General features: G+C 43.8%; 1 protein-coding gene across 8 annotated transcripts in view; it reads right to left on the reverse strand.

Moving 5' to 3' along the window:
• Positions 1-19785, reverse strand: part of YEATS2 (YEATS domain containing 2) — a 56196-nt gene that overhangs the window by 5424 nt on the left and 30987 nt on the right. For 6 of the 8 annotated variants that reach the window (XM_041416235.1, XM_041416231.1, XM_041416234.1 and 3 more), the window contains 11 exons: positions 19147-19345; positions 16395-16526; positions 16041-16139; positions 14951-15062; positions 13698-13771; positions 12579-12658; positions 11464-11665; positions 9871-10097; positions 8656-8730; positions 7220-7293; positions 2566-6170 (listed from right to left, as the gene is read on the reverse strand). In XM_041416235.1, coding sequence (XP_041272169.1) covers positions 6062-6170; positions 7220-7293; positions 8656-8730; positions 9871-10097; positions 11464-11665; positions 12579-12658; positions 13698-13771; positions 14951-15062; positions 16041-16139; positions 16395-16526; positions 19147-19345 — 1383 coding nt within the window. In that variant the 3' untranslated portion in view covers positions 2566-6061. Of the gene's footprint in view, positions 1-439; positions 563-2565; positions 6171-7219; positions 7294-8655; positions 8731-9870; positions 10098-11463; positions 11666-12578; positions 12659-13697; positions 13772-14950; positions 15063-16040; positions 16140-16394; positions 16527-19146; positions 19346-19785 lie in introns of those variants that run through there. The other 2 variants (XM_041416230.1, XM_041416237.1) reach the window with 2 other exon arrangements.

Here is a 19785-nt window from a genome sequence, read left to right on the forward strand (position 1 = left end):
CCCTTTCTGCAGTACCCACACTGTGCCCTGTTAAGTTTCACCTCAGTTTCACTCTGCCATCTCACATAAATTACAGGAAAAAGTGATAGCATTGAATGTTAGAAGAGACCACTGCTTTACAGTTATTCCCAAGAACATTTCAGTCAGTAAAAGTGCTGAAGATACAACCAGCTTCCCTAGACAGTGCAATAGCTCTTCTAGCTATGCCTCAAAAGACTTTCAAGGAGAAAGCCAAAGGCTCACAAGCTGCTGCTCAATGTACATGAGCAGTGAACAGAAGGAAAAGTGAGCAGGCACTTACCACTGTAAGGTCCAGGGTGATGCCACTGGCTGTCAATGTTTGCAACTTACCTGATTTTGTACGAAAAATGCCTGCCTCAACCAAACTGAAAGGTATCACACCAAATTCCTCTGAAGAAGTCAAATCTACATGACTTACACAGGCTCCAGGGAGTCGTGATGCCAGAATTGCTTCCAACACTGCTCTCACACCAGTATTTGTCTTCCCAATTGCTCTGGGCCCATGTCCAAGTCCCTCAAGGATTTTTGATTGTGAATCACACTGCAAGTAAGGGTTATTTGACACATAAAGAAATGTCCTTTAAAAAGGAAGGGTTTACACCTCTTAACTTTAGAATTTATTACCTCTAGGGTGACACTGAAGCTGCTTGTTTTGTTTAGTCCTGCTGACACCTGGCCTGTTGGGATGCTGAAGGTGAGTTTTGTGGCAGTGAGCAGTGAATATCCACACAGCCACATGCTCAATGTAAGCTTTGGTATGGGAAATACACCATCCCTTAGGAGAGTTGTTGTTGTGAACTTGCACAAGCAGCACATTACTGATTTGCTTGCTTTCATAAACGGCATGTTTCTCTCTCCATTGCACTAATTTGAGAGCGAACAATCAGATGCAAACCTATCACCTCTACCTTAGTCACACCCATTTCCTCTACCTTGGCCACCGCGGTAATGCCTCATCCTAAGGACCACCTTTGCCACAAAGGGATTGCTGGTGCCGTGAAGCCCAGAAAGGCTGTGTTTACTTCCAGGGCAGGAGGCACTTGTGTGGCATTTAGCACTAACGCCGAGTTCTGCAGCATTTCCAAAAACAACAGCGCGTTAGTCTGTTCACAGACACCCACGGCTCCTCCCCACAGGGCAGGGAGAACAGAAGTTTGGTAACTTCGCTTACTCTTTCAGTTCCTGTCCATGTCAAGTGCCGGTGCCCAGCGCTGGTGGGGGGTGGTGGGGAGGGAGCTGTGGGGCGGGTCTCTGTGAGGGGAATCTCTGTGAGGGGGTTTCTGTGGGGAAGGAGCTGTGGAGGGGTCTCTGAGGGGAGGCAGCTGTGTGTGGGGTCTCTGTGAGGGGAATCTCTATGAGGGGGTCCCCATGAAGAGGTCTCTGAGGGGAATCTCTGAGGGAACAGTGGGGGGATCTCTGTGAGGGGGTCTCTGAAAGGAGGGAGCACTGGGGGGGGTCTCTATGAGGGGGTCTCTGAAGGGAAGGAGATGTGGTGGGGGGGGTCTCTGTGAGGGGGTCTCTGAAGGGAGGGAGCTGTGGTGAGGGGTCTCTGTGAGGGGGTCTCTGAAGGGAGGGAGATGTGGTGGGGGGGGTCTCTGAAGGAAGGGAGCTGTGGTGAGGCGTCTCTGTGAGGGGGTCTCTGTGCGGGAAGGGGCTGCCCCGTGCCGGACACCGCCGGTTCCCGCCGCCCCCGGGCAGCTGAGGGCGCCGAAACCGTCGGAGGAGCCGTGGCCGGCCTGAGGGAGGGAGGAGGCAACAGTTAGCGCTGAAGGACTGAAGACACCAGAAAAGAAGGCGGGAGGAAAGCATTCTGGGGGTTTTTTTCCCCTTTTTTGGGGGGGGTGGGGGAGTTGGCACTTTTTTTTTTTTTTTTTTTGTCATTGGGTCTCACCATTCATCTTTTATTTGGCAGTAAGTTCAACTAATTTTCCCCAAGTAGAGCCTGTTTTGCCTATGGCAGTAACCAGTACACGACGTCCCTGTTTTTATCTACTGACTTCCTTAATCTGCCCAGGGCAGTGGTGGCATCCCCATCTGTGGTGGCATTTAAAAGACTCATAGCTGAGGCACTTGTGGAAATGGTTAACCGTGGGCTTGGCAGCCACTATTGGACTTGGTGATCTTAGAGGTGTTCTCCAAACTTAGTGATTCTGTGGTACATTATCCTGACCCACAGAAGACATGTTACTTTCTCCTGAGTTCTGAAGGGGAGTGAGGGCGGCTGGGTGGGCAGCTGGCAGCTGGGCCAACCTCAACCCACCTTACTTTTCAAAAGTCTTCCACACAAACCAATGATTTGCTATTTAAACAGGCTCCTCTGAAAGATGAAAGGTTTGGGGAGCTCAGCTCCTGGCTTCTCCTCCCCCAGCTTCCAAAACCAGGAGCTTTTTAAAATAACTAGAAAAGCGAAAATTACCTTTTCCTTCAGATCAATTCCTCTGGATAAAAATCCAGAACTAACTACAACATTCTGAATACACAGAGCACAAAAATATCTGTGGATCTGGAGAAACTTTGAGTGACAGGTGACAGTCAAGGCAATCCTAGCACAGCTAATAAAAGAATTTATTGTAAACATACGTATATTACACAATTATACAGTATAATACAGATAACATGAAGGATTTAAACACTCAGCATTACAAATAGGGGCAATATTTGTAAAGAGATCTTTAACTCTTCAGAAAGCCAGAGAAATATACTGTAACATTTCAACACACTGCACCTGTAGCATTCCACAAATACCTGAAGGGATATGTGAAATTCCACAACCTTTACCTTATCTCCAAGCAACTCCCACAGGAACTTCTCACCAACAAATTTTTCTCCCACCACTATTCAAAATGCAAAGAACTTGTTGCAAACATTTCCTACATCTGAAGAACTAAACAAATGTGTCATTTTCTATCTGCTTTGAACAGTTTATTTTTCTTCAGCAAACTTCATATACTAATAATATAGTATCTCCTAGGAGAATAACCTGTGGTTGCTCAGAAATGTAGCAACAGATCTCCACTACAAGAACCCCATTAAGAACGAGAGGTTCTGTACCTGCCTGCTTGAGGGCCAGGTTCAGGATTTTTTCTGAAACTCCATTCCTCACAGAAAAGCAGGACACAGGCAAAGAAGCCACAGTTTGCAAACAGATGCCCAAAGATGAGCTCCTGCATCCTCAAAAGCTGCTCTGGGTGTTATCAGAATCCCAGAAACAAAGCCTGCAAGAGGCAGGGGCTGGAAATGCATGTGTACAGAATCACAGAACAGGCTGAGTTGGAAGGGACCCACAAGGATCACTGAGTCCAACTCCTGGCCCTGCACAGGTCACCCCAGGTGACACCACGTGTCTGAGAGCGTTGGCCAAACGCTTCTTGAACTCAGGCAGGTTTGGTGCTGTGCCCATTGTCCTGGGGAGCCTGTTCCAGTGCCCAACCACCCTCTGGGTGAAGAATCTTTTCCTGATATTCAACCTAAACCTCCTCTAACTCAGCTTCATGCCATTCCCTCAGGTCCTGTCCAGGTGACGAGTGAGGAGACTGGCACCTTGGGAGGATGCAGAAGACCACAATGAGGTCTCTGCTCAGTCTCCTCCAGGCTGAACAGACCAAGTGACCTCAGCCGCTCCTCCCACAGCCTCCCCCCAGGCCCTTCCCCATCCCTGTGGCCCTCCTTTGGATGCTCTCCAATAGCTTAATGTCTTTTTTTTATATTGTGGCACCCAAAACTGCACGCAGTACTCGAGGTCATTGCAGATCATAGCACGCCTGAGTCTGCCCACAAGGCTGTTCCCACAGAACCTGCAGGCTGTCGTGAGAGTGACAGGGATTCTCAAAATGCCCTTCCCTTTCATGAAGTGTACAGGGCTGCATGAAAGCAGTACAGACCTCAAGTTCACTACAGCCCTACAAAGCAGGGGGTCTGCAGTTCCCCAGCTACCTGGATTCCTCCCAAATCAACACTGCGCTGAAACATAATCACTGCTGCTCAACTCCATCACACTGACCTCTGCTGATAAAGTAATGTCAGGGCTAAGCTGTGCCCTTTCCTTTCACAGGCAATCCTGTACTTAGCTCACCCGAGCAAGCCAGGATTAGCTTTTGAATCCAGAGCATCTGTAATGTCCTTCCTAGGGGGCATTTAAGTCCATCCCTAAGTGCTGTTTGGATTTCATCCATTGGTCCCATTTCCTAGATCCAGGTGTCAGGGTCTGTCACTGTTTTATTCCACAGAACCGTAGCTCCCTGTTAGCTATGATGAACTGAGAGGGGCTTTCCTGCAGACCCCAGTTTTATTTAAGGTGGAGAAGACAGGTGGCATCCCATCTGAGGTACACAGTGCTTTCTTCAGTTTAACAACTGCATCAAACTTATACTACTCTCCTTCCAAGTCTGAAACCTCTAACTGAAGCATTTTTCAGAGTGCAGTTCCTGCACGCTACTGTAGTTACCATTGCCTGTGTTCTAGCCCCTAAAAAGCACCAGAAGATAACATTCTTCTCCTACCCCAGGCCAAGAAAGATAACTGTAGTTTAATGTTTATAAAAGGCTTTGTATTGTCAAAGCACGGCACCAACAAGAGCGAGGCCTCAGTACACCCCTGTGAGGTAGGTATCCTGCTCCCCATGCTCAGAGATGGGGAAACTGAGGCACAGAGTGATTAAATCAAAGGCCATGCAACAGATCAGAGACCCAGCTGAGATCAGCGCACAGGAGGTTCTGGCTGTTTGGCCCATGCTCCACCCATGACAGCACTGCCAGACAAAACAAGCATGCTGAAAGCACAACAGTCCCACAGGAGTCCCACCAACTTCACAATGGCTTGTTCACACTACCAGCAAGCACCCATGGGGCAGGACAAAGGGGTGGTGGATGTGGGGTGGTCAGGATGTTGTCAACGAAGCTTTCTTCAGCAAGGTGTTGATAGCCAGGCTGCAGACATGTCTCCCTCACCAGTGGTGTTCCTGAGACAGGTAAGTGCTGGAGTTAGTAGCAGAACTTCTTCCTGCAGTCAAGACATCAGAGGATCTCCCCACAAGCAGCAAATCTTTGAGTTTTTGATCCCACCAGCCTCTCTGTGTTGAAGAGAGCTTAGGCCAAAGCAGTGCTGCTCCCACAGCACTGCACAGTTCAGGCTGATACTTGGTGAATGCTGCTATAACATTAAGACTTGTACAACACCACTGGCCATCTGCCCTCCAGCACTCTTCAAACCTTCTGGCAGCCTGGGGAGGCACTCGCTGGGCAAGCGAGGCGTTTCAGCCAGTCCAAGCCCACAAACCCTGAATATCGTTTGTTCCTCTCCTTTCCATGCAGGACAAGTGGTCAGTCAAATCTTCCCAAGCCTGATCGTGGTTTGTTCATCTTGCTTGAGGATCTGCCAGTCTACCCTTTCCAAGGTGACTAAGAAAGGTGGCACCTGACACCTCCTCTAGAAAGGCAAGGAATTTGGTAGGTGACATCTAGCTGAGTAAGCTGCTGACAAACCGACCCAGCTGTGTTCTCAGTCACATACATCATGCTCAGGCAAGAAGGGCCAAATCTGCTGCTGCCATCAGCCTTCTGCTCCCCCAAATCCACACCTAATCCACCCATCTACTCAAATGGCCCACCTTCCACAGCTCCCTTTGACTTTTCCCATATTCAGAGTGCCAAAGCAAGCGCCCTGCTCGCTGCATGGGGAAACCAACACATATGTAGACTGCATTAAAAAAAATCATTTCTCATCTTAAAAACCAGTTCAGTCTCACCAGCAGAACTGTCTCAGAGGGACCTGGCCTGTGGAGTCTCTCACAGCTAGCAACTCGATGCAAACTGACAATGTTTGTTCAGCCACTGAACATACACTTACCAAGTAAACACTGACATTTAACAACTTGATTTGGAACAGAGCATCATTTTGTTGCATTAAGGTGCATCTTTAATTGGAGGTAACAATCTAGTAGCCCAATGTTATAAATGTAATAGTGTCCTACAGAAATACTGGATTTGTCAGCCCAACTTCAGTCATAAATCCACCTTTCCTGTAGCACCTTCTCTGCTCTATTTCATTGCTCCTCATTTAGTATCTTCATATGTTTGTTTGTGAGGAAGTCAAGAAAGGGAATATTACAGATGGCTTTGTGAATATTCATCACTGTGATCTCTCTTGGAGTCCTGCAGGGAATGCACCAGAGATGCTATTATAATACACAAAAAACCACATGTCCATAAAGCAGCAAGTCAAAAATAACAATCAAAGCAAAAAAAGGATATAAGAGCAGGTGTTAGAACAATGCAAGGAAAGCATTAAAATATCACAGCACAAAAAATAAGCCACTTAAATGACTGGAGGGGAAACCTCTTGGGCACTGGGACAGCAAAATTAAGTACTAAAGTATGAATTCGTGAACTTGGATAGCATAATTTTTGTGTATGTACTTCTACATATAACATGTATACATACTTTTCAATATATTAGGTAAATATTTATATATTGCATACAAGTGAATATTTAAACTGAGCATTTTCTCAGTGTTTGGGTTTTTTTAAATCAATTTATCACAAATAATGCTGCTGAATGGAAATCAAAATGTGGCCTAATCAATAGATACTAAAAAAAATTTCTTTACTGTTGAGGGTGGTGAGGCACTGGACAGGTTGCCCAGAGAAGCTGTGGCTGCCCCCTCCCTGCAAGTGTCCAAGGCCAGGTTGGATGGGACTTGGAGCAACCTGGGATAGTGGAAGGTGTCCCTGCACATGGCAGGGGGTGGAACACAATGATCTTTAAGGACCCTTCCAATCCAAATAATTTTATGATTCTATAAAAATCACTCAGCATCTGAGGCAGAAAAGTGTGTATCAGTAAAATAAAGAGATTATTTAGGTTAAGTTCTGGCAGGCCATGGCTAAGCTGTCTACGCAGCAACCTGAGAAGAACAAGAGTGAGCAGGTCCTTCCAGTGTGGCTCTGCAGAAAGAGGTCATCTGCCTCTGAGGCATGGCAACACCAGAGAACCCTGCCTCGGTTTTCAATGTTTATGTTCCCATCCTTTCCCACTAGGGAGCCACAAAATGACAAACCCTCTTAAGGCTTGGCTCTTCTCAGAGCACAGTCCATAAATACCCTCAGTCTTGTGGTCTGAGCTACACAAAGCCTGACTAAATTCCCAAAGCCATTCCACCCTCAGTGCTGGTGAGTGGTGGCAGAGCAGCCCCGTGCTGTACCTGTTGTGAGGAGCTGTCTGGTACGCCACAGCGAGCGCCTGCCGTAGGATATCACTCATCAGCTGTTCAGTAGCCTGAGACAAGAGACAGCATTAGGAGGCAGCATGACAAAAAGAGCAAAGGAACTTGCTATTTGCTCAAGTGTCTGTGTAGAAGCATCTGAAATTTTGGCTGGCTTCAATCCTCAAATGATCAGCACAGGGCAGTTCAAGACACCTGAGTGAGTTTTATTACTTAAGACATGAGTTTCTTTAACAGAAAGAGACCCAGAAGTGCACAGAGCTCAGGCTGCAACTGCCCAGCCTGCTTACCCTCAGACCTGCAGACCTGTACTTGCCCAGAAGGGTGGATCAAGCATTCCAGAGCCTGAGCTTCCAAGAGTATTTCGGGACCCTTCCTCTCACACACCAGAGCTGGTTTTGTACGTGGCAGACTGCAGATATTTTCTTGGGAGCCAGTACCTCTCCTGTGGTCATCAGGCTTCTGTCAAGACACCCTCACAGGAACCTCCCAGCCTGAGCAGCCATATGCCCAACACTTGGCTTAACCGAGGTTTAGTCAAAAGCTAATTAAGGCTCTTGGCTTTCTGTGCTGTATTCAAGACCAGAGGAGAGGTTTCTGCAACATTCAGTGAGGAAAGCTGGCATAACTCTACAAATACAATGGAGCAACTTGATGGCTACAATCTGTGTCTATAAATGGATGTACTGTGGCAAGTAACAGGGAGCACAGCACAAGCATGCACATGAGTGCGTGTGCCACCTGGAATCAAATAGATTTTGTAAAACTCGTCTTCTGGTAAGCTGCAGTCTGTATAAACAACCCCAAAAATCATCCTTGGCATGAAATACACCAGAGTGTTGCTAGAAATAATCTGTATTAGCCTTCAGTCCAAACCCAAGAACTCCAGATCCCTGCTGTTCAAATTTTGGTGCAAAACCATTTCTCTGTTTTTCTAGAAGTGATTATGATAGAGAAGTAGTTTCTCACACGTGGCAGAACTCTTACTCTCCACAGGAATTCAGCAGTCTCCCATCAGAGACGACCTGGGCAAAGTAACTGAGGAGTATTTAGGATAACATAGCTAACCTTGTATAAAACAACCAAGTCTTGCACAATCTGAAAGATTCCCCCCTAGTTCTGAAGGGAAGGACAAAGCAAGGGGTACTTTCAAAATCACAGCCTGAGTCAGTATCTTCATTGTGGTGAGAATGTGCAAATCACTATCCTGTGTCCAAGCCAAGAGATCAGTTAGAAAACTGAAAACCCACACAAAAGTGTATAACCCTCTTTGGGCAGCTATGTATCTATCTATTCATGCAGAAAGACACACTTTGATTTGATAAATGCACATTATTAAAGATATGCCATCTTTCTTTCTAATTGCTGAATGAATACAATTACAGACAAGCCCTTCCTGTGAAGTAATTTCTTACCTTTAAAATCATATCTTCTATTACAGATGCATAAACATTCTTTTGTACCTCAGCAGGTTGAAAAGAAATCCCTATCTATAAAATACAAGAGAGAAAAAAGAATGAGTGTATCAAAAAACACAATGCACATTGTACTAGAATTAGATGAGATTAACAGAAAAAAACCCCTATTACAAAAGGCAGTTAAAAGAGAAGTAAGTAGACATACAGAGCTGTCAAGCAGTATAATCTCAGACTTAATTTAAAAAAACATCTGGGTAAAACTAATACAGCCTGTAGAAATGCCTCTAAAAGTCAGAAGAAACAAGAGCAGGTCTTAGTTTTTGTTTCAGAACGTCCACACAAAGCCTAGGCTGCACTGGGTATCTTTGGGTTGAGAATGGAAGCTCCATTTTAAAACTGCACTTATCTTCAATCCATCTATTCATCATCTTTCCTGCACCCAACTATGGCCACTGAAACCACTCTAAACAGTACTCCTGGCACAGGAGTTCCACCCCAAAAGGGTGTTTCATCCCTCAATTCCACTCTCGTTGTGCCCACGCCTTTGTCCCCTATGCAGCAAGAGACCAGACACACTGCAGAACCAAGGTTTTGTCCCTTGCTGTCAGCAGGTGAGGTGGGGACAGGAGTTCTTTCTTTCTCCAGCAAGTTCCCCATGCAAACCCCTCCTGCTGCTCTGGTACAACAAAAAGCACTCCTTCCTACAAGCCAGGTCAGTCTCCTCTCTCTCTCCTGCTGCCATGACAGGAAACCTCCCTCTTTACTGCCCAAAACTGTACAGGAAAGAGAAATCCAAGCAGCAGAGAAGTTTGTGGAGTTTTACCACAAACCCTTTTCAGGAACTGCTGTTACACAGCATTGGTCCAAGTAACAAGTCCACATATTTCACATGGTGGGACAGGAAGAATTCAGTGCTAGTGCTCCTCATCCCTCATTGATCCTTGCTTTTAGCCTTTCAAGATGATTTTTCTGTACTAAGCCCTGCAAAACAGCTACTCTGAAGTGAGCTCCCAGCTGGCATTCTTCCTCTCCCCTGCCAGAACTGGCAGCTGTGTGCCTTGAGTCAGAAGGTCCAAGTTTTCCTGGGCATGTATAAAAAATTTCATTAAAAAGTCCTGAAGCCTATATACATGAAAGAAATGCAACTAAATAAATGTAAGAGCACAACTAGCTTAACAACAGTTCTAATCAGCTCTATGATTGACTTATTACCTTCTCAGCAGTGTCCCTAACAAACTCTGATGCAGGCAAGGAAGCCATGTAGAACTTCATCTCTTCTTGTTTCTCCTCCTGTTCTTTCTTAATGTTTATTTTTAATGGCTCACTGAAGTTGAGAATATCTACTTCCTCTTCGTGTTCTGGCTCTTGCTTCAGAAATTGCTGTAGTTCCTCTAGTTTTCGGCACAGCTCCTCACCACTGCTGTAAGATGAAGGGCACTCTGAAATAGAAGCAATCAATTAAACACATGATAGGTTACAGAAAGCTGTTTATAAACAGATGCACACTCAAAATATGGTAAGAAATTAAGGTAATTGCAAGTTATTTTTGTAGTGCCTACCAAATATAAGGATGAACAGAAATGCAAACAGTCATTGAGAGCCTTCTAATTATATCTTCATGACACTCGTGGCTCTCTCCCACATCTGCTCCTACACCCATCAGGAAGGCTGCATTTCATACAAAACCAGGCTCATGTCAGTCTCCCGAACATTCTCACAGAAGCTTTTTAAGCTTCTTGGCAACTGGCAAATCAGTCTGATGCTCTTCAACTTGCTTAGAGAAGTGGAGCTTTTACATGTAGGCACCATGTGGTGGTAAATCATCTTTTACATTGTGACGAGCATTATCATGCTTCTTAAGAAAAAATCAAAAGACAGGTTCACAGCAGAATGGCAAAAGGGAACCTCTCCTCTGCATGATTGACACAAGCCAGTAAAACCTTCAGTGCAAAGCTATGCAGTAAACAGATTCTACTCTTCAAAGACAAACCCAAGTACAGTGACTTAGATAAAACTATTATAAGGTGGACGAAGGCCTCCTTTCCACCTTCAACAACTGCAATGCAGGGCCATACTTTACAACATATAATCAATTCCATACACTTCTGTGAAATACCTTAAATCCCTGTATGATCAGAACAGAAAAACATTCAGCTTTTGGAAAGGCATTATCTGAAGGTGAAACAAGAGAGCTCAACAGTGAAGAATGGATGAAATTAAAGATGTGATTTTAAAACATACTGAAATGAACTGAGGGGATCCTAGAGCTATGCTAATGGAATAATGTAGCAGCTGTAATACAAAGCATGAAGCTTCACATGAGCCAATTCATCTCACTTTTGGAGGTAAATTAACCCCCACTGAGCTCTACACTGCCACTGCCAGGTTTGGGGGTTTTTTTTTATTCTGTACCTGAACTCATTCATAGTGTTTGCATGATAGGTCTTAACAGAGGCTAAGCGTACGCAAGGGCAGAAATGTCATTACTTCCTATGCTTACTTTGTGTATCCACTTACAAAGGATTACATTGTGGAACAAGGATCATTTTTCATGAGATTCATCTACACTGAGCCTCCAAGGGCCCCAAAGCACAAGAGAAGGCCCAGAAAAACATCAGGAATGACAGGGACAAGGGACAGCCCCTCTTGTAGGCCAGCCCTTACCCTCTCCAAGTTTTGTTATTCCAGAGTGAATTAAGTGAAAACAAAGAAAGTAAGAATCCCCTTCTCCAGATGTGCTTGCACGAAGGCATTTAATGAACAGTGTCTTTGGCAGAAAGGAGCTCCCTGTGCCTCCACACTCACCTGGCTCGCTGTCTATCTGTGTCAGCACATCCTCAATGGAGTCCTCCTCGTTCCGCAGGGTCTCGGGGTCAGGGGGAGTGTAGCCATGGCACCGACACCAGTGCACCACGTGCTTTGTTTTCAGGGGGGTGAGATTGTGAAACCTGGGATGCTTCTCTACGATTTCTTGGAGGATCTTTCTCACTGTCATTGCTCGTTGCCACTGTGACAAACCAAAGAGAAAGCTCATCACACTGGCTAGAACATTTATGGTTAGCTTACAGCCCAGAACCATAGTCCAGGTTGCAAGGGAAACAGAAAAGGAACATGATTTTATCAGGAGTCAGAGTGACTTCTGACAGGTCATTTAAACTTTATCATCCAAAAAAATCTCAAGAAAAGGGACACACATTTACAGGGGCCTAGACACATCTATCTTGAAATGTTTCATCTCCCAAGTAACACCAAAAATGGCATGGTGCAAGAAATCCACTAGAGCAAAATATGTTCTTAAGATTTGGTTAAACTCTTTGATCATTTAAGCTGGCAACAGCAGAGGATCTAATTCAGCGTTAACATCTTCCCTGTAAAACTGCACAGCAAGATGGCAAAGTTATGAAGAAACAGAGGGAAGCCACAACATAAAAGGTCCAGGTTAACTGAAATATTATCTTTGGTGAACTGACAATCTATTTTAGCACTGGTACTGCTTACGTTAGATGCCTCAATTTTCTTCCTACAGAAAGCAGACACAATCCCATAACAAGATAGATAAAGTATGTTGGGGAAAATTCCCTTGACTGTAACATGCCACAGAGGAGAGATGAGGATAAAGTACTTCCAGTACTTTTATCCTCACTAAAATTTATAGCTTTAAAATGCTTCAAAAGCCATCTTACTGCAAATAAACTGAAAAATGACCTTCAGCATCCTTTTTGCTTGAGAAAGCCTGCGAACTATAAACTGGATCACTGTCTGAACACAAGTCAGTGCACCTTGCAGTAAGGAATGCTGCCATTTAAAAGAACAGATTTATTCAGAAAACAAATCAGAAAACAACAAGGCAAGCTGCACAATTCAGAAATCCTGCTTGTGTTCCTAGTGACTGCTTATGAAACACTGGAGGAGAGAATTACCTCGGCTGCTCTCCTCTTCCCAATGTTCCAGCTGTAATACTGTTCCACTGAACTGGCACAAAAAGAGCTTACATCCTCACCTACAAAAACACAAAATCAAAAACTCCATTAAATTTTCAGTAAGTGAAGTAAGATGCATTCTGGGTTTGAAGCTATTTATCAAAGAGGAAGAGGGAAATGCATTTCACGCGCACAGGATCAATGACTGTAACCAACTCTTACAAATGCTGTGCTCTCTCCAAGAGATTGACACTGGTTTTTGAATGCAAAACCAGCCTTCCTCTTGGTCATATGCACAGAAACTGTAGCTATGGCCTGTTTTAAGCCTCTTTTCCTCCCCAAAACTCTACTATGTACACCTCTAAGTCTGCCTTACTACTCAAAGTCTTTTTCCTTTGGAAAACTGGATTTTTTTTTTTTCCCCCCCAAACAAATGGCAACATGAAAATGAAACAACAGTGAGAAGGTTTCCTGGCAAAAGCATGAGAACTGTATGTGATGAAAGCTTCCCTGTGCCTCTCACTCCTTCTTTGCTGCCTCTGCTTGAGAGGGTCTGCTCTACCCAGACTCCAGGACCACTCCTTCAAAGTGCATTAGTTACCAGGGAAAGCTGATACATTTTCAGTTATGTACATGAGTAAGAGGAATGAAACAATAAAGTACCACACAAGATTAAAATGTTTCTCTGCAAATTATCCCCTTATGTTTAAAAAAGAAGGCAAAAACCCCAATAACAAACACATTTCAGTGTTGAGCTATATTACTGTATTTGCCAGCTTGATCAAGCCCTAGTTCTAAATTTAAAAAAAGAAAAAAGCAAATCCATTAAGGACAAACCAGGAAAAAGAAGACCTACTTGCAACCATTATGTGAAGAAATACAATCTATTTCTAATGAAAAAAAAAAACCCAAATGAAAGATTTGAACTGCTAACAACATATTTGACTTTACTGGAAGAACCTAATTCTTAGCATCTTCAGAATAACCCCTGGGGTAAACTCTCTAGGAGAAGGGCTTCATTTCATTCCACTCTTTAATAACTTCTGTGGCTACAGAGTATGCAAGGCATTCTGTTGATACACTGACAATACAGAGCAAAGCCTTTCATTTACTGCTTACTTTTTTCAGCAATTAATGGAACCTTCTTCACTATTGCTGTTAAAAGCTGCTGGATGTTCTCCAAATATTCTATGCTGCAAGGGATAAAAAGAATCACAGTGAAGATTGCTGTTGGAAGCAATGAATCAGATGCAAAAGGTTTCAAAATCATTGCATGGTTTAAAGTCTTCAGCCTCAAGGCATTAAAAATAGCAGTGTGAGGATAAACTGTTACACCCCAAACCAGAGAAGGCATTTCAAACAGCCCTTCCTCTTGTCAAAGCGTCCACATCTGAAGCTGCATTTGTCAGGCTCAAGAAACTGAAGACAGGCTTGCAGAAAATCCCTGCATTATCTCACAAGCTGCAACGTTACTTTGAGGGGTAACTAGTGCAGGCTGTCCCCACAGGAAACATGGGAAACTTTGTATTTATGGGACTTGACTTAACCAGCCATAGTCTATTAAACTGGTAAGAACTGTATTTTCCAATAGTTATCTTATAACGAAGATAATTTTCAGTGTGTAGTCTCTTACACACACTCTCCATCAGGGTAGTGTCTGCAAGCATACACCAAGATAACAAAACTTTACAAAACACAGAGACAGGGAAGTTGGAGGAATCAAGAGCAGAAGAGACATCCTACACACTGCAAGAAATATGCAGAGAAAATTCTGCAGTCTGAGTTCTGATGAAAAAACACTAACAAGTACTTGCAAAAGCATCACAAACTAGGCACTGGATTTCACAGCATCCAGTGATGGAACACTCATTATTATTTAAGTCTAATTCTGAAGCAAAGCAGCCCTCATACTAAGCAATTACACATTAAGTATATGAGCTTAACAAGACCTGAGGGTCCAGAAGGTGGACAGCTATTCTCATTTCAGATGCCCCTTTTCAGAGCTGCATTTCACTGGGTAGTGTGACCTGACTAAGGACACTCAATGGCAATGGGACTTATACAAGCAGAGGATGATAAAGAGATTTTAGCAGCTTGTGATTTTAACAAAGCCCAAAACAACTCCAAATCTTCAAATAATTTTTTTTCCCTTCCATGAACCGTGCATACAAATCCATTCACAAATAAAATGTTGCAACACTGTCTGAAACAAATGCCACCCAACAGGATTAGTACAGATACAGCAGTGTATGGGACAGATTTTATAACGTATTTCTAGGTCAAAGTAACACTACTGCATGCATCCCTAAAACCATCTCCATTCCCCCAGCACTTCAAAGATCAGAAATCCTTATAGAGAAATGAACAATTACTTGATAACGTAATTCCCAAGTTCAGAGCTCTCTTCTGTTTTAACTGCTGCTTGGCCTTCTTGGGTACCCACAGAACTGCAGTTTTGTCCTGATGAATCAGGCTCCATCTTAACTTCAAAGAAACAGAACACATTTTAAGACAAAAAGTACAGCCAGCTTGATAAAAGTACCAGACAGTCTTGTGAGACTAAAGGGCTTACATAACATCCCTTCATTTATTGTTTGCATTCTCATTGCTAAGCATGAACAAATTTGACTTTCAATTTTGCTGAAAGAGACCTACCAGAACATGCTCCCCCCACAAATCTCCACATGCTCACATCTCATCCTTGTCAGAAACCTGCATAATCAATTGCTGCTGTTTTGCATATGACTGCTTGATCTAAACTGAACTGCCTGGCCAATCTGCAAACAAAGAGCTGGATAGAAAGCTACCAAGTTTTAACAAGAACTGACATTTCCAAGTGACAACTTTTTTGAAGACACCACTGATTGTGACATGAACTTTCTCACATCTAGGACAAACTCTGGTGAGACAGAAGCAGTGAGAGATGTGCTGAACCCAAATAACCAGGCAGTCTGGTCAGGCAGCTGGGATGGAGAGAGACATGACTGAAGTGCCAGAACTGGACTTCAAGTGTGTCAACTCTGCCTCATGCTTTATTTGGGAAGGACTGTGTGTATCTCTTTCCTCACTGTGAGCACAGGGACACGTGCTGTCTGCATTTAGTGCTGCTGGAAAGCAACCTCAGTGCATCTGGCTGAGAACAGCAGGATCTGGGGCTGAATACTTGCTGCTCTATGAACCTCTGCAAATATGGACTGAAACAAGGAGTGTTCATGGTACTCCTTGCAGCTTTCTAGAACATTCTCCTTTTTCTCCACACTTGTCTATACTGTGGGATTTTTTGAGAGGGAAGTCACTGTAAAATTCCTAGACCCCAGGTGTCATTTTAACTTGATTTAAACTCTGTTAATGGAAATAAAGGAACCCACAGTCATGGAATCTACTTTAATAGTCAGGCTACTTGCATAAAGGAGCACCAGTTTTTTTTTAAACTACTTGTCTTATTAAGAAATCGCTTTTTACCTTTGGCAATGGATGCCGTGGAGGGACTTGCGACAACTGTACTTGCTGCTGTGACTGCTGAAACTGCTGAAACTTTGCTGGTAGAAAGTGACTGTAGCACTGGAGATGAACAGAAACAAAAAAGGGAGGGGGGCAACAAAGAAGAAAAAAAAAATCAAATTTCATACACTTCAACAAATTAACATTTTCAGAAGCAACACACTCCTTTTGCAGCATAAAGTTTAGGGATGAATTCCTTGCTACAATTTCTTCTATCTCTACTTCCAGGGACCATGTATGCCAACAGTGACCAAGTGCTACCCTGTGTCAAAGGAGATTTTCAAACACCATCTGTCATCCTCCTCTGCCCTTTACCTTTGTTCATAGGCATGAGTATTGTCTGAACACCTCCAGAAGCTGTGTTTACACCGAGCTGTTTAAGCTGGCTGGGAACTGTCAGAACAGCCTGCTGTGGACTAGACTGATTTGAGTGGATTTTTAGCAACCCTGCAAGAAGAACGGAAGACAAAATGTTAAATAAAACACACCAGTTAGTTTATCTCCAGCTACTTCTCTCCCTTTCTGCTTGAAGCAGGATGGCATGTAACCTAGCACTGCCACCCTCTTAACAAGCCACAGCTGAGCGAGCTGTCAGGACGAGTTTCCACTGACACAAGTGATGGCTCAAATGCCGTAGTGCTGCACCACAGTGTGCACATTCTTACATGCTGCACAGCACTCTGAGAGTTGTAAAGCAAATCTCCTCATTACCTAAGGAATCTTGAGCAAAAGTTGATATAAGAAACCTTTCAACTGAAGCAGGCTCAGCAGAGTAAAACACTCTTGTCAGGACCAGACCTTGTGCTCAAGGCAGTGGTAAGCCAGTGAACTACAGCTCTGTTGTACTCACACAGCTGCTCTCAGCGAGGTATCCCAGTGCCTCTCACAACTCTGCAGCTCAGCTTAGCAGCATCCCCTGCAGCCAGCAGGGCACAATCAACCCTGTTCCAACTATGGGACAAGCCCAAGGCTGCTGTGCAGCAGGTCTACAAAGGACACACCCAAACTGAGTATTGGGATTCTCTGTGCAACATGCACTGAACACAGCCATAAGGATGGCTAATCAGGCTGGTAAGTACGTTAGACTGAATTAAATCCCTGATTTTAGTCAAGGCCAAAAGAACAAGCAGAACATTCAGACATTAACGGCATTATCAATGGCAGCACTCAGTAACTTCAGGAGAAATCAGCACGACTCCAAGCTGTGCCACAATCCACGGGTGAGGAGTGCTCATCACCGGTCTGCCAGCTCCCTCCTCCACAAGATGTCATCTCCTTGTGATAATACCCCAAGGCACCACAGCCAGCACTCCAACACTGTGGTTTGGGCCTGTGTCCATCCTTTCCACTGGTAAACTGGCTATTTTCCATGTACTTGTAGTCAATCTGTAGCTAAGTTTTCTTCATATTGTGGAAATTTATCAGGCTTCTATTTTAAAACATTGACAACTATAAACTTCTTCGTTTCACCACGACAATTTTGTAACTATGATTTGTTTTGACAATATTATTAGCAGTAGTAGTAGTGAAACACAGCTGCCTTCCAAGTACTAAACATGCAAGTTCTGGTGAAGATGTCTTGGTTTTTCTTGGTTTTTAAGGATGTCCAGCACTGGTCAGTTAGGCTTTCACCTCCAGGCAAGAAGGCTCACCTAGTGCTACCCATTCCTTTGTGTGGGACACACTGATGTGGCAGGGTAGGACAGCAAGGGCTCCAACAGCAAGGCTGTTAAAAAGGGACCTTTTCAACAAACCCTATCAGCCTGGTGGGTGGGAGACACTGCTTGATACAAATCAAGGGATCAAGGGGAAGTTTGAAATCCTCTTCAAAGTTGCCTTTAAAAACACAAATGTTCAGAATTTTAACAGTTCTGAGTTTTTCTTTGTTATTACATTGAAACAACTCTTTTATAGCCACTGTTCCTTCTGAGATTCTTGAAGAAAGAGTTTTTCACCATGAAGTCAATGTCTCGGTTTAAAAAAAAAATCCCCAAAACAAAATCTAGGCAGCATTCTCACATATAAATGGGAGTTTTAATCTGAAAGCTATTTAGTATGGCTTATTTCCACAAAAAAGAAAAAAAATCCACCTGGCTGCTTTCCTTGCAAAGAGAAAAATACTGAATTGCTTCCTGCAGGATTCTGTCAGTCTTAGCAGCCTATGCTGTTTATTTTCAAGCTCTGGGTAAAATATACCCATGAGAAAAGAGAAGTTTAAGTCTGAGTAGAGAGGAAACAAGAAGAGCTGCTTCAAAAAGACACTGTCAGATGAGCTCAGTGTCACTTTCTTTTCTCTTTTCTGTATTTCTACTCTGCCTTCACTTCATAAGAAACCACTTCAAGTGAAGAGAACATGCCAGCAGGTAAATTACTCTAAACAAAAATTTCCAGTTTTAACTCATAACTCTCAGACCTGCTGCATTTGCCCTCCCTGACACACAACATGATGGAAATACAATAAAACTAAATAAGGAGAACTCCACTCCACACAAGGGCAGCCCATTTTTATTACCTCATTTTTATTAACTCGAGTGATCCAGATCCAGCCTAGTTCACTGTACTTAATGAATTTTGACTTCAAAGGCTCCAGTTCCCTCTAATCAACAGTTCTTTCCTTTTCAATCCCAACAGAGCAGATGCAAAGCCTCAGAGACAAATTCTGCTCATTCTCTGCATACAGTGGAGTTTCACTTTCACAAACTAATCAAGTTTGTACCATGATACCAGCAGTACCAGTAGTACATGATAGTGACACACTCTGCTCCTGATGGGCAAAATGCATCTTCTAGTGAAAACCTGGCACGAAAACTAAAATCCCTCTCCAATACCAAAGGGCAACTTCTGCTGTTATTTGTATCAGAAACAGTCAATGCCAAAAGGATGCTGAATTATTAGAAATTTCCTTGGCTAAGCCAAAAATTATGCTAGTAAGGTGTCTTAGAAAGCATGACTTGCACTCTCTCGCAGATACAAGTGACTAAATTCTTCCATTTACAGTGAAGACATGTACAAAACTCACACCTGGATTCTAACTTTCTCTGGGAAAGGTGTGAAGGGAGTTTAATACCTGATACTGTAGCTTTTCCTGTCACAGGTGTTGCTGTAGTCATCAAGGAAGCAACACTTACAACACTGGAAGTCGCAGTCTTATTCACTACTGAAGAAGTAGACTGGCTCTGGCTTACACAGATCTGGTGCTGCTGTCCAGGTGTCTTTGCTGCAGGAGTTCCAGAAGATGATGAACTGGAAGCTGCATTATCTGTTTGCTGCAGAGGCAAATAAATGACAGAGAGAGGCAAATAAGAGGGAATAAGAGGCAGAGAGGGATAACAAATCCTTCTTCATGCCACAGTTGATTCAAAAATAAGCACAACAGGGTAATATAAGTAATAAAAGCAACAAACACAAATTTTTATCTATCAATTGTTAGGAAGCAACAGATTCTTGAGCTCACACCCAAAAGCCCACAAACGATGGCACATACAGAGTGGAGGCTGTGGCAGGATGGCATCAACTCTCCACAGGCATTTGGGAGGCACAGATTAGGGGCTTATAGAAATAAACAGGCCCAGAGTGAATTCCACACTCTTCACTGCGCTGCCCCCTCCCCTCTCCATGCACTGCAGCTCCACTCCACGTGGACAGCCTGCACCAACTGCACCCACTCCAAGGGCATTCACTTTAGGAGTACAGACATTGTGTGTCC

Source organism: Onychostruthus taczanowskii, unplaced genomic scaffold, assembly GCF_017590055.1.
Source record: "Onychostruthus taczanowskii isolate IOZ18803 unplaced genomic scaffold, ASM1759005v1 scaffold51, whole genome shotgun sequence".
Taxonomy (NCBI): Eukaryota; Metazoa; Chordata; class Aves; order Passeriformes; family Passeridae; genus Onychostruthus; species Onychostruthus taczanowskii.